This window comes from Hyla sarda, chromosome 5, assembly GCF_029499605.1.
Source record: "Hyla sarda isolate aHylSar1 chromosome 5, aHylSar1.hap1, whole genome shotgun sequence".
NCBI lineage: Eukaryota > Metazoa > Chordata > Amphibia > Anura > Hylidae > Hyla > Hyla sarda.
The window spans coordinates 342,236,920-342,250,964 of record NC_079193.1 but is presented as its reverse complement, the minus strand read 5'-3'; the positions used below and the strand labels follow the sequence as shown (position 1 = coordinate 342,250,964).

The window sequence follows — 14,045 nt, the reverse complement described above, 5'->3', positions numbered from 1 at the left end:
TCCTGGCAGATATTCTACTCATTTGTTAAGCTGTGACCACCAGGGTTTCCATTTATGCTTTCTCCAAAATCAACAAGTAAAAGATAGATTCTTCTCTAGCAAGAACATTCTCCTTCTATGAACAGATCGTGTGAACACGGCAACTAGAAGACCAAGAAATCAAACAGATACAAGTGTTTGTTAGGCTTCAAGTATATAGAATTCTATTACACGTCTGGGAACTTTTAGACGCAGAGCTCCTGGCTATTAAGTCACATCTCTGTGATCATTTTTTACTTTGTGTTGCTTGAACTTGCTGTAAGGAAACATGTCGCCTCCGATGAGTTGTGAAACACGCCGGGAGACTTTACCACTGAGAAACATTTTGGGTATTACAAGGAAGATGCTTTGTATGAATCTATCTATCTATCTATCTATCTATCTATCTGTCTCATATTTATCTCATATCTATCTATCTATCTATCTATCTATCTCATATCTATCTATCTATCTATCTATCTATCTCATATCTATCTCATATCTATCTATCTATCTCATATCTATTTAATATCTATCTCATATCTATCTATCTATCTATCTATCTCATATCTATCTCTCTCATATCTATCTATCTCATATCTATCTATCTATCTATCTATCTATCTATCTATCTATATCATAGCTATCTATCTATCTCATATCTATCTATATCTATCTATCTATCTATCTATCTCATATCTATCTATCTCATATCTATCTATCTCATATCTATCTATCTCATATCTATCTATCTCATATATTTCTATCTATCTATCTCATATCTATCTATCTCATATCTATCTATCTATCTATCTCATATCTATCTATCTCTATCTATCTATCTATCTCATATCTATCTATCTCATATCTTTCTATCTATCTATCTATCTCATATCTATCTATCTCATATCTTTCTATCTATCTATCTATCTATCTATCTATCTATCTCATATCTATCTATCTCATATCTATCTATCTATCTATCTCATATCTATCTATCTATCTCATATCTATCTCATATATATCTCATATATATCTATCTATCTCATATCTATCTATATCATATCTATCTATCTATATCTATCTATCTATCTATCTATCTATCTATCTATCTCATATCTATCTATCTCATATCTATCTATCTATCTATCTTTCTCATATCTACCTATCTATCTAATCAGGCAGGAATAAGTGCAGCCCTGAACTCACCCAAAGCCACTTTCCCTGCCTAAGTGAGTATCAGCCCTAAATGACAAATCCTCATCAGGACGCTGGTCCCTGTTCTCAGTTAGTCAAGCGGCATAATAAGGTCAAAAAATAATAAACAACACAGTACAAACGTCAGGGAAACAGGTCAGGGTAAAAAGGGTTAACAAAGTACAAGAAACAAAACACAGGATAAACACACAAACAGAGAGTGGTCAAACAAGCCTGGACCCAACTGACATAGCAGCAAAGGTACCAAATCAATAAGTAGAGAATAGTAATGTCACAGAGGTCAGAATTCACAGGATTAGGGAAGCAATGAGTATACAAGAGCTGGAACAGAGGAACTGAACACAAGCAACTTGAAATACAAACTGACTGGGTATTTATGTGCAGCTGAGAAGGACATGGATGCCAAGAACAAATGTAATTGGCTTTATGTCCAAGCCCACTGATAGGCCCAGGCATTGTTACAGCAAGGCATGATACTTTAGCCAAACACAGGAAAATTAACCCATTAGTCAATTAACCCAGATCCTACTCATTACGCTATCTACCTATCTATCTATCTACCTATCTACTTATCTATCTACTGTTTACTATTTATGCATTTATCGTTCTATCTAATAATCTATCTATTTATTATCTATTAAGACACTACCGTCACAGCACTTCAAGGTTAAGATGAAATGATACATTACGGCTTTTTTAAACTCAGGAGAGTAAAAGTCTCTATTTTAGTAATTGAAGAAAATTGACAATCCTTTGTCTTCAAGTGGGATAAAATTAGGTAACTTGCCATGAGGTATATGTTGCAGAGCTTTTTCACCTCTCTCCATCAAGAACAAACCCACTCTTAGCCGAACTAAGAATTCACATGTATGGGGAAGTCTGGATGGCCACCTTGAGAGCACAGCCCAACAGACCTTTGATGGGAGAAATTGGGCATGATGAATTATTTGTTCTTATGGGAAATAAGCAGCTTATTTGCCTATTAAGATCAATATTTTGTTGGACTGAACTCATGGTGCATGGTAATGGGAAGGTCAGGGGAGCTGTCAAATATTCACTATCCACTCTGGTAGGAATGGGTTGACAAAATCTAGAAGGAAGAGAAGGAAGAACGTTGGCCAGCTGGACAATTCCTTAAATGGCAAATGTTATTGGGGCTTGGGGGGGATGATAGAAGCCTGACATGGTAAAGTTAATTCATTAGTTAAATATTTAAAATATTATTTAAAAGTCTTGACTGAAGGGTGAATGTAGGAGCTTCAGCAAACCCATGGTTGGCCGGCTTGATTATGTTGGCGTTGTGTTTCCTGTTTTGGTTGGGTCCCACAAGATCGGCATACAGAAAATGTATTGAATGGTGTTTTGGGGTTGGTGCATGGGGTTAAAGGTATTGATGTCAAAAATAAAATTTAAGTAGGAGGAACTGTGATCTACAGAAGGTTCTCTGTCTCTGGTTTGGCAGATATTGACTTATGCTGCCAATACGCATACAATAAAAGTTGGTCTAAATGGCCAATTCTGGTTGTTACGATTGACCAATGCTTGAATATTACAAACACGCAATTGTTTGTTATGGCTGATGGCGGATTGTCTGCCAAAAATGTGATCCCTCGGGTTGGATTTTTCCATCTGTAGTCAACTAAAAAAGCATGGTCTGCCATTTTTGGAGTGATTTCACATTTCTTTTTTCAGGGAGCAATGACCTAAAGACTCCTTTTAGGTGGATTTCTGGATGTTGGACATATGATTCCCAAAATGCAGGACATTTATAAGTCTCAGAACAAAGAAAAAACGCTCTGTAGTGTGATATTGCAAAGACCCCGTAAGCGCATATAAAAAATGTTTGATTACCGGAAATGGCTGTGTGGACACAAGCACAACACTGGGATAGGTGGAGTTTGCAGCAGCCTTTTCCAAAACCGATTCGTTTTGGCGCTCCAAAATTTTTTCCTCCAGGTGGTGGCAGGATAGAATCAGGCGCTGCTCGCAGCGCCTGATTCTATCCCGCCACCACCTGGAGGAAAAAGTTTGGATTGCTATGCAAGAAAATAAGCCTTTCTATTTTGATGCAAAATTTGCACGCAACCCGCCATTCTTTTCAGTCTGCTTCACCTGATACAACCCCAAAATAACCACCATGGCAGGGACAGGGGTAAGTTACAACTTGAATCAACAAATCCCCTTCCCAGGATCAAAAATACCTTTTTCTTATTACCCCACCCTAAAACATCACTTTCCTTAATGTGTTGTGACATGAGGACATGCGCCCACAATCGTAAAAAAAAAAACTGGAAATATCACATCATATGTACTGTTGATGGCTGCAGTCCTAACAACAAGTATAATAAAATATGACTGGTGACACAGGCTTATTAAAAACTCAGACATATAACCCCTCTGACATGTTTCGCTCCTCAGAGCTTCATCAGAGGTTTGGGCTAATGGCCAGTCCTCTGTATCCACTATGTATTATACATGACGTGATACTCCCAGTGTTACACGATTGTGGGCATATGCCTTCATGTCACAGCGACATTTACCAATTATGGTTGAATGGGTGACACTGGTATTTAAAAAAAAAATTGGCTTCACCTGACAGTCCTGCAAAAAGTGGCTCGTATTATTAGTAGGAAGTAAAACATGATTATAATTTATCCTCATAGTAAAGATAAAATATCTTTTTTGTTCGTGTTACAAATTGTAATGAAAAGTTGCTCTATTAAATTTTGACTTTGTAATCCGCGGCGGGCGCGAGTGACATTTGCCTCGTAACCTTTTGTAAATGATCCCACCTGTTGATTGAGCGTTCTGCCATATGCTTTGAGGGAAGGGATTGAAACGTTAACAACCACAATACCTTCGCCCTTTCTGACTAGATTGTGCAACCAGAAGAACCTAATTCCCCGCGCGGTACGTGGGCTCAGGCATCCTTCATTCAGATCAGAGCTCCCCAGACGTCCGCCTAATGGACAGTCATTACACATTCTCACGCAGCGTCCATAATGAATGTTCTTCACACGGCAATAGCAGGGGCTTCTTTTTGTTCTCCCTTAACAAGGATGTGCTCTGTCTAAGAGTATTTCAGGTTACAAAATGTTAAATAATGGAAATTAAAGGGGTACTCAGATGGAAAAGAATTTATTTTTAAATCAACTAGTGCCAGAAAGTTAAAAATATTTGTAAATGACATCTATTTAAAAAATCTTAATCCTTCCAGTACTTACCAGCTTCTGTATACTAGAGAGGAAGTTCTTTTCTTTTTGAATTTCTTTTCAGTCTGACCACAGTGCTCTCTGCTGACACCTCTGTCCATTTTAGGAACTGTCCAGAGCAGGAGAGGTTTCCTATGGGCATTTGCTCCTACTCTGGACAGTTCCTAAAATGGACAGAGGTGTCAGCAGAGAGCACTGTGGTCAGATAGAAAGGAAATTAAAAAAGAAAAGAACTTTCTGTGTAGTATACAGCAGCTGATAATTACTGAAAAGGTTAAGATTTTCAAACAGAAGTCATGTATCAAAATCCCCATAGCAAACCTATCCTGCTCTGGACAGTTCCTGACATGGACAGAGGTGTCAGCAGAGAGCAATGTGGTCAGACAGAAAAGAACTACACAACTTCCTCTGGAGCATACAGCAGCTGATAAGTACTGGAAGGATTTTTATTTTTTAATTGAGGTAATTTACAAATCTGTATAACTTTCTGGCACCAGGTGATATAAAAAAAAAATTTCACCAGAGTACCCCTTTAAAAGGGTACTCTGGTAGATTTTTATTGTATTTATTTATTTTTTATCAACTGGTGCCAGAAAGTTAAACAGATTTGTAAGTTACTTCTATTAAAATGTTTTAATCCTTCCAGTACTTATTAGCTGCTGAATACTAAAGAGGAAATTCTTTTCTTTTTGGAACACAGAGCTCTCTGCTGACATCACAAGAACAGTGCTCTCTGCTGACATCTCTGTCCATTTTAGGAACTGTCCAGAGCAGCATATGTTTTCTATGGGGATTTTCTCCTACTCTGGACAGTTCTTAAAATGGACAGAAATGTCAGCAGAGAGCACTGTGCTCGTGATATCAGCAGAGAGCACTGTGTTCCAAAAAGAAAAGAATTTCTACTGTAGTATTCAGCAGCTAATAAGTACTGGAAGGATTAAGATTTTTATATAGAAGTAATTTACAAATCTGATTAACTTTCTGGCACCAGTTGATTTAAAAAATAAAATAAAATAAAAAGTTTACCACCGGAGTACCCCTTTAAAGATATGGGAGGAAATTATACAGGCATACTGTAGGCTACAGCTACTAAAAGGTTACCAAAAAGTGTAAAAATCGGCAAAATAGTCCACAGACTCGAGTATAAGCCGACCCGAATATAAGCCGAGGCCCCTAATTTCACCCCAAAAACCCAGGAAAAGTTATTGACTCAACTATAAGCCTAGGGTGGGAAATACATCATCCTCCCATGTCATCATCCAGACCCCCGTCATCATCCAGACCCCCTTCATCATCACCGCCTGTCAATCCCTTCATCAGTGGTCTTCAACCTGCGGACCTCCAGATGTTGCAAAACTACAGCATGCTGGGAGTTGTAGTTTTTAAACCTCTGGAGGTCCACAGGTTGAAGACCACTGTGGCCTTCGTCATCATCCAGACCCCCCCTTTAGTTTTCTACTCACCTCCCCCCCGGTGGGACGGAAGGGTGAGCTGGTCCGGGCCATCTATGTTGCAGGGACCGTCCGGTGGGAGGGTTAGTCGTTCCGGGCTGTCCATCTTCACCGGGAGGCCCTCTTCTCCGTTTCGGGCCGGCCCGGGCTAGTGACATTGCCTTGACGACGACGCACGTCCCTGCGCATGAACGTCCCTGTGCATCATCATCAAAGCAACGTCACTAGTCCGGGGCCGTCCCGGAGCGGAGAAGAGGGCCCCCCTGGTGAAGTTGGACAGCCCGGAACGACTAACCCTCCCCACCGGACGGTCCCTGCACCATAGATGGCCCGGACCAGCTCACCCTAACTTCCCACCGAGGGGAGTTGAGTAGAGAACTAAAGGGGGGTCTGGATGATGACGAAGGCCGCAGTGGTCTTCAACCTGCGGACCTCCAGAGGTTTCAAAACTACTACTCCCAGCATGCCCGGACAGCCGATGGCTGTCCGGGCATGCTGGGAGTTGTAGTTTTGCAACATCTGGAGGTCCGCAGGTTGAAGACCACTGAGAAGTGATTGACAGGCAGAGAGTTCACTCGAGTATAAGCCGAGGGGGCATTTTCAGCATGAAAAATCATGCTGAAAAACTTGGCTCATACTCAAGTATATACGTTTTTTTTCTGATGTTTTTTGGATATCTGCCACTGCAGTTTTTGAGCCAAAGCCAGAAGTGTCTTAAAAATGAATGGGGAATATGAAGGGAGGAATTATTCTCATTCCTTCTGAATCCCCTTCTGACTTTGGCTTAAAAACTGCAGATATCCAAAAAACTTCAGGAAAAAACCTGTGCGGAAACCTAGCCAAAGCCAGATCGGCTGCCATGGAAATCATGGGGAGAAGCCTTGGCTTGGTGGGTCTTTACCACCTTTGCTCTCGGGGTGGGACAACTGTGTAGGATCTTCCTCCTCAGAGGAATTGCATTGTTAGCAAACAAATGGGTGGGTAAGTGGGAAAATACACCTGAACCCATGGAGGAAACTGAAGAAGGTGCAAGGGTAGCCATCGCACGCAGAGTCTAGTGTCTTAGGGGGCCCAAAAGCCCTTTTGTCCCCATAGAAGTCACCAGTATTATTAATGAAATATGGTAGATGTTGGGCCCAGATGGTAAATGTTGGGCCCAGTTTTTGCATTACAGCCAAGGAGCTACATGTTACTCCTCTGCCTAAACCTTCGGTCCTTAGTAGCACCAAAATATGGATCTTATTTGTTCTTGGCCATAGGGCCCCTCTCTTTTCTATGCATACCCCAACATATTAGGTAACAGTCTGAACAGTAACCCTTTTTTTTTAACTCTAAATAAAAAACACTTTACGGATCAATTAAACTCTCGTAGTCCGGCACTTGGGTGCAAATAAACATTGTCAAATCCTTTCCTTAAAGGGGTACTCCAGTGGAAAACCATTTTTTTTTTATCAACTGGTGCAAGAAAGTTAAACAGATTTGTAAATTACTACTATTTAAAAATCTTAATTTTTCCAGTACTTATCAGCTGCTGTAAACTACAGAGGAAGTTCTTTTCTTTTTGAATTTCTTTTCTGTCTGACCAGTATGCTCTCTGCTGACACCTCTGTCCATGTCAGGAACTGTCCAGAGCAGAAAATCCCCATAGAAAACCTCTCTTGCTCTGGACAGTTCCTGACATAGACAGAGGTGTCAGCAGAGAGCACTGTGGTCAGACAGAAAAGAAATTCAAAAAGAAAAGAACTTCCTGTAGAGCATACAGCAGATGATAAGTACTGTATTTTTCGCCCTATAGGATGCACCGGCATATAAGACGCACCCAAAGGTGCAAAATCTAGAAAAAAAAGATTCTGAACCCAACAGGGAGGTATAGGAGGTAATACTCACGTGTCCCTGCCGCTCCGGATCCGTCACCGCTCGTCATCGCTGCCCTGGATGTCGCTCCATCGCTGTCACCGCGTCCCCGTGGTGTCCCCGACGCTCCGGACGTCTTCTTCTCCGAGATCCACGCTCTCCGTCGCCGTCATCACGTTGCCGTCATCACGTTGCTACACACGCCGCTCCTATTGGATGACGGGATGGCGTGCGCGACGACGGGATGATGTCGAAGGAGAGCGCCGGCCATGCAGGGGATCCCGGCACGGAGCAGACACCGAGGAGGCAGGTAAGGTCCCTCCCGCTGTCCTGTAAGCTATTCGGGACGCCGCGATTTCACCGCGGCGGTCCCGAACAGCCCGACTGAGCAGCAAGGTTAGTGTCACTTTCGCTTCAGACGCGGGGGTCAGCATTGGCGGGTCCCGGCCGTTGATGGCTGCAGGGACCGCCGCGATAGGTGTTTATTTGCCGTATAAGACGCACCCACTTTCCCCCCCCAGTTTTGGGGAACAAAAAGTGCGGCGAAAAAAATACGGTGATTAAAATTTTTAAATAGAAGTAGTATACAAATCTGTTTAACTTTCTGGCATCAGTTGATTAAAAAAAATATGTTTTCCAGTGGAGTACCCCTTTAAACACTCAGTGCTGTTGTGAATGCTTCATGCTGCAGTTTTTACAATTCTCTTTCCCAAGTCACTTAAAGACTTGGAGGTACTCACATGAATGGAAGCAGATTTTTCAGAATCAGTCTTTATTTAAAATAAAGAACATATTTTATGTTGCCTGGACAAAAACACTAGGGATATTTCAAGAAAAATGTCCAGGATTCCACCTGACTTTAAAATAAAATAAAAAAAAATGCCTCTAAAAAGTCCCTCACTGTATGTGTTTTTTTTTGTTGTTACCCAAAATGCTACAGCAAGATGCAAAAAAACGCAGCAAAATGCAATGTGGATTTTTAAATTGGCGTTTTGCCACCCGGTTCTTCAGTAGAAATTAAATTTTTTAGAATGAATCACATGATGTAAAAAAACTCCTTTACTAAAAGAGAACTGTATCTTGGAAGTGGGAGGCAGTTTTTTTGTGCTTTTTTTTCTTTCTTACTTTTACAAAAAAGTAGTGTGAAATGGCAGCCTGATAGGCTTTTTTGGGACTTACCGTATTTTTTAAAATTTTGACAAAGCCAGACAGAAGACAAATTAAATATTTTTTTTTCCAAATCTTAAGCAGGCACTGTGATTTTAACAAGTTTTGCATAGATCAATACTATAAGCAAATAAAGAAACTTTGTAATATATCTTACTAGACAAAAATACTTCTTTCTCCTGTTATCAAGGTTCAAATCCCCCCCCCCCCCCATTCTGCTGTTAAAATAATCTCTGAAATTCAGCTCAGCTTTCTCCTGTGTCTGCAAGACAATCAATACAAGTCTATGGAGGGGGGAGAAGGGAGCTCCGCCCACAAGCTCTAAGAGAACTGCAAATTATAGATGCAGCAGAAATCTTCTGAACAATGCCGTATACAGGTGTTATCATGACCAAAAATAGTGTTACTCCTCATGTACACACCTGGAGCAGCTTATCCTGAAAAGTAAACTAAAATGACAACTTTTCCTAAAAAGTTTAGAAGGACTCACCAATGGTGTAGCCCCTCTTTAGTTCTCCTCTTCTTGGATGGCGTTTTTGAGTATTTGCAGTATTGTGCTCTTCTTCAGAGATCGACTTATTGATCAGCGATGGTCTACTTGCTTGTGGTGGTGTATCGGTCATAGGATTATACCCCGGTGAGGCAATGTCCACCGACTGGGACTTTCTCTTTAACCTGTTAATAGGAAGGGAGGTTTTGGTCACACACAATATGTTACATTACTGATATCAATGTAAAATAATACTCATACTGCAGTTACTACCTACAGGGCAACTGGTCATTACAATGGATACAAGTGATAAGTGACCAAAAACATACAAAAATTTTATATATCAAATTTAAAGATCCCATTTAGAAAACCCATTTCATATATGGTATTAGTGAATAGAGTTAAAGGGGTAATTCGGCCAAAGACATCTTATCCCGTATGCGGGTGCTGCACAGAGATCGCGGGGGTCCCAGCAGCGTCCCCCGCGATGAGACATCTTATCCCTTATCCTTTGGATAGGAGATAAGATGTCTTTTGCTGGAATACCTCTTTAATTTCGGATGGTCCACCATTTAGGACCTTTCTCTCTTGGTCTCCAAACTGTGGACCTCCACAGAAAAACTGAACACTTACCCACACATTACCGCGCCATACACACAAAAAAAAATCCTATCTTTATGGAGGAAAGCCTTTTGTATTTGACATTCATGTACTGGAATACATTGCTATACCTTCTTAAGGAGCCGCACATCCCAATTCTCTCCACATAATGTGAAAAATTCTGGCTGCCTTCAGCCACTAGGGGGAGCTCCATTGATTTATACTGCAATGCCAATATTGAACTGTACAGGAACTGTAAGGGCTCATTCACACTATAGAATTGCAGAGCAAAATTCTGCTTGGAATTCTGGCGAAGCAGCCTCCCATTGTTTGCTGAATTACCCACTCTGCCGAAAGAAGGTACATGTTCCTTCTTTTGGTGGAATTCCTCCCAGACTGCATTGCTGTCAATGAGGACAGTGCATCTGTGGGTGATCCTAGGTGTTCTGCCAGCACCTGTTGCCCATGAAGTCTCTGAGCAGAATCTCTCCAGGCGGAGATTCTGTAGTGTGAATGGGCCCTTAAAGGGGTACTCCGCTCCTAGACATCTTAGGAGATAAGATGTCTGATCACTGTGCTCCCGCCGCTGGGGACCCCCGCGATCTCGGCTGTAGCACCCCAGACATCCGATGCACGGAGCGAACTTCGCTCCGTCCGGATGACTGACGATGCGGGGCGGAGGCTCATGATGTCAGGGTCATGCACTGCTCGTGACATCATGGCCATGCCCCCTCAATGCAAGTCTATGGGAGGGGGCGTGACGGCTGTGATGTCACAAGCAGGGCGTGGCTGTGATGTCACGGTCCTCCGGCACTGCACCTGACGCTCTAACGAATGCCGGGTGCAGCAGGGAGATCTCGGAGGTCCCCAGTGGCGGGACCCCCATAATCAGACATTTTATCCCCAATCCTTTGGTTAGGGGATAAGATGTCTAGGGTCGGAGTACCCCTTTAAGGGCCTGAGCATTCGTGAGCACATTCTGCCTAAAGAATGAACATATGTACTGTACTACGAACATAATACTGACATATTGACAATACATAGTATGAATGGGCCCTAAGAATCTCTGGGCAGCTCACCCTAGTGGCAACCACAGGAAAACACTTAGACACAGAAGGAGTTCAGTGCTGAGTGGGCTTTCCTTTTAGCGTGGCCCCACAGCATTTACCATGGTCTTAAGTCTAAGATGAGATAGAGAACAGCAGTAAAGTTTATTGTACGTTGCATAATACATAGGATAGGCTGTTAATTGGGCACTAGTACAAGTTAATTGGAACTTTTAGGCTGCTCTGACCTTGCATTTCCCGGCATTATTACTGCCCTTCTCTTGTGCTTCCTTACATGAGGTCTCATCAATATTACCTAGTTAATTCTATTTTCGAGTGTACATTTTCCCAGAGGAGGGGTGATGTGTGGCCTCCTGTTTCCAGGCAGCTGAGAGGCAGCATCTGGCCGCTGACAAAATGTACAATATTAATTTGGCTCCTTGTCTCCGGGAATTTGATTAATTTGATTAAATTGCTCCAATATGGCATAATAACCAAGCATGACCAAAATACGTGGAAGGGACCTGTGTTTGGAGGGTAGCACACTTATTGGGTAATTTAGGATAAGCACTCGGCTGGAGACTTCCTCTCATTGCCAGATTACATGCAGAATTTTACATAGCAAATTTATGTATATACAAATATAAGACCAGAAGCTCTGTTCAAAATGTACCGACACGATTTGATTTAAAAATGTTTTTATTGATCATCTATCCCCAGGATAGACAAAATGTCAAGCCAAGCAACACTGGTTTTAAAGAGTACTTGTAAAGTTAGATGACAATGATTATAGTGCAGCACTGTGCACAATAATAATTTTTCTAAATTACTTTCATTTTCAATTCAGTTTGTAAATGGCGGTACAGAGCAATTGTGATCCATGCTCTTGTGTACGGTTGATTTTATCATGTAGAGCTGGGGTTTATCCTAAAATTATCCACAGGTAATATGCCACTGACTGATGGGGTCCAACTACATTTTTGGCTGTGTTTGATCTAATACAGCATGTGTACTGTCACTCCATTCACATAGGGGACAAATTCTATTCTAATGGTTGGTGGGAGTCCCAGCAGTGAGACCTCATCAAAAAGATACTTAGAGGGAGTCAATTAGCTGATTTATGCTGCCCAAACCACAGGCAACTTCAAATCCTGACAGGTTTCCCACCATGCACAACAAATATTTTAGGAAAGTGTTAAAGAGGCCCATAATGTCCCCTTGCCTCGCTTGGCTTGAAATAGTTACAAGAAAAAGTGAACCCTTTGGAATGCTATGGAATTCTGCACAAATTGGTCATAAAATGTGATCTGATCTTCATCTAAGTCACAACAATAGACAATCACAGTCTGCTTAACCCCTTAAGGACACAGGGTTTTTCCGTTTTTGCACTTTCGTTTTTTCCTCCTTACCTTTTAAAAATCATAACCCTTTCAATTTTTGCACCTAAAATTCCATATTATGGCTTATGTTTTGCGTCACCATTTCTACTTTGCAGTGACAGTCATTTTGCCAAAAAATCCACGGCAAAACTGAGAAAGAATTAATTGTTCCACAAAAGTGAAGAAAAAAATGCCATTTTGTAAATTTGGGGGGCTTCCATTTTTACGCAGTACATTTTTGGGTAAAAATTACACCTTTTCTTTATTCTGTAGGTCAATACAATTAAAATGATATCCTACTTATATGGGTTTGATTTTGTCTTACTTCTGGAAAAAATCATAACTACATGCAGGAAAATGAATACCTTTAAAATTTTAATATTTTGATCCCTATAACTTTTTTATTTTTCCGCGTACGGGGCGGTATGACGGCTAATTTTTGCACCGTGATCTGAAGTTTTTAGTGGTACCATTTGTATTGATCGGACTTTTTAATCGCTTTTTATGCATTTTATCATGATATAAAAAGTGACTAAAAATATGCTATTTTGGACTTACACTATTGACCGTGCTGTTTAATTAATGATATATTTTTATAGTTCAGACATTTCTGCACGCAGTGATACCACATATGTTTATTTTTATTTACGCAGTTTTTTTTTTATGGGAAAAGGGGGGTGATTATTACTTATATTAGGGAAGGGGGTTAAATGATCTTTATTAGCTTTTTTTTTTTTCCACACTTTTTTTTGCAATGTTATAGCCCATTCTAGGGGCTATAACACTGCATTAACATGGCAATGATCAGTGTTATCGGCGGTCGATTTCAGGCTTGGAGCAATCAAGTGCCCATAGGATGTGGCGGAGGCAGGTAACGGACCCACCGCTCGCGTTCTAGCTGAATGGGACATTGCGCTTTCACCAAGCTGCCAGAAATGTATTTTTGTTACTTTAGATGCGGCGATCAATTTTGAATGCCATGTCTGAAGGGTTAATAGCGCGCGGCACAACAATCGGTGTCGCACGCTATTAGCCCAGGGTCATGGTTTTCATTAACCTCTGGGACCAACCCGCTATGACGCGGTTGACCTGCTATGACCCGCTATAGACACAGGTACGCTCTGCATCCTTAAGAGGTTAAACTAATAACACACAAAGAATTAAATCTTACCATGTTTTTATTGAACACACAATGTAAACATTAACAGTGCAGGTGGAAAAGTTTGTGAACCTGTAAATTTATGACATCTTCAAGAGCTAATTAGAGTGAGGTGTCATGAGATTGGAGGAGTTGGTTACAGCTGCCCTGCCCTATAAAAAAACACCCACCAGTTCTGGGTTTGCTTTTCACAAGAAGCATTGCCTGATGTGAATGATGCCTCGCACAAAAGAGCTCTCAGAAGACCTACGATTAAGAATTGTTGACTTGCATAAAGCTGGAAAGGGTTATACAAGTATCTCCAAAAGCCTCGCTGCTCATCAGTCCACGGTAAGACAAATGGTCTATAAATGGAGAAAGTTCAGCACTACTGTTACTCTCCCTAGGAGTAGCCATCCTGTAAAGATGACTGCAAGAGCACAGTGCAGACTGCTCAGTGAGGGGGAGAAGA

The 14,045-nt window shown here is 41.3% G+C and overlaps 1 protein-coding gene across 2 annotated transcripts in view; it reads right to left on the bottom strand.

The window, feature by feature from the left end:
- Positions 1–14,045, bottom strand: part of OXR1 (oxidation resistance 1) — a 618,048-nt gene that overhangs the window by 300,300 nt on the left and 303,703 nt on the right. For both annotated transcript variants that reach the window (XM_056522574.1, XM_056522575.1), the window contains exon 2: positions 9,411–9,595. In XM_056522574.1, coding sequence (XP_056378549.1) covers positions 9,411–9,595 — 185 coding nt within the window. The remainder of the gene's footprint in view (positions 1–9,410; positions 9,596–14,045) is intronic.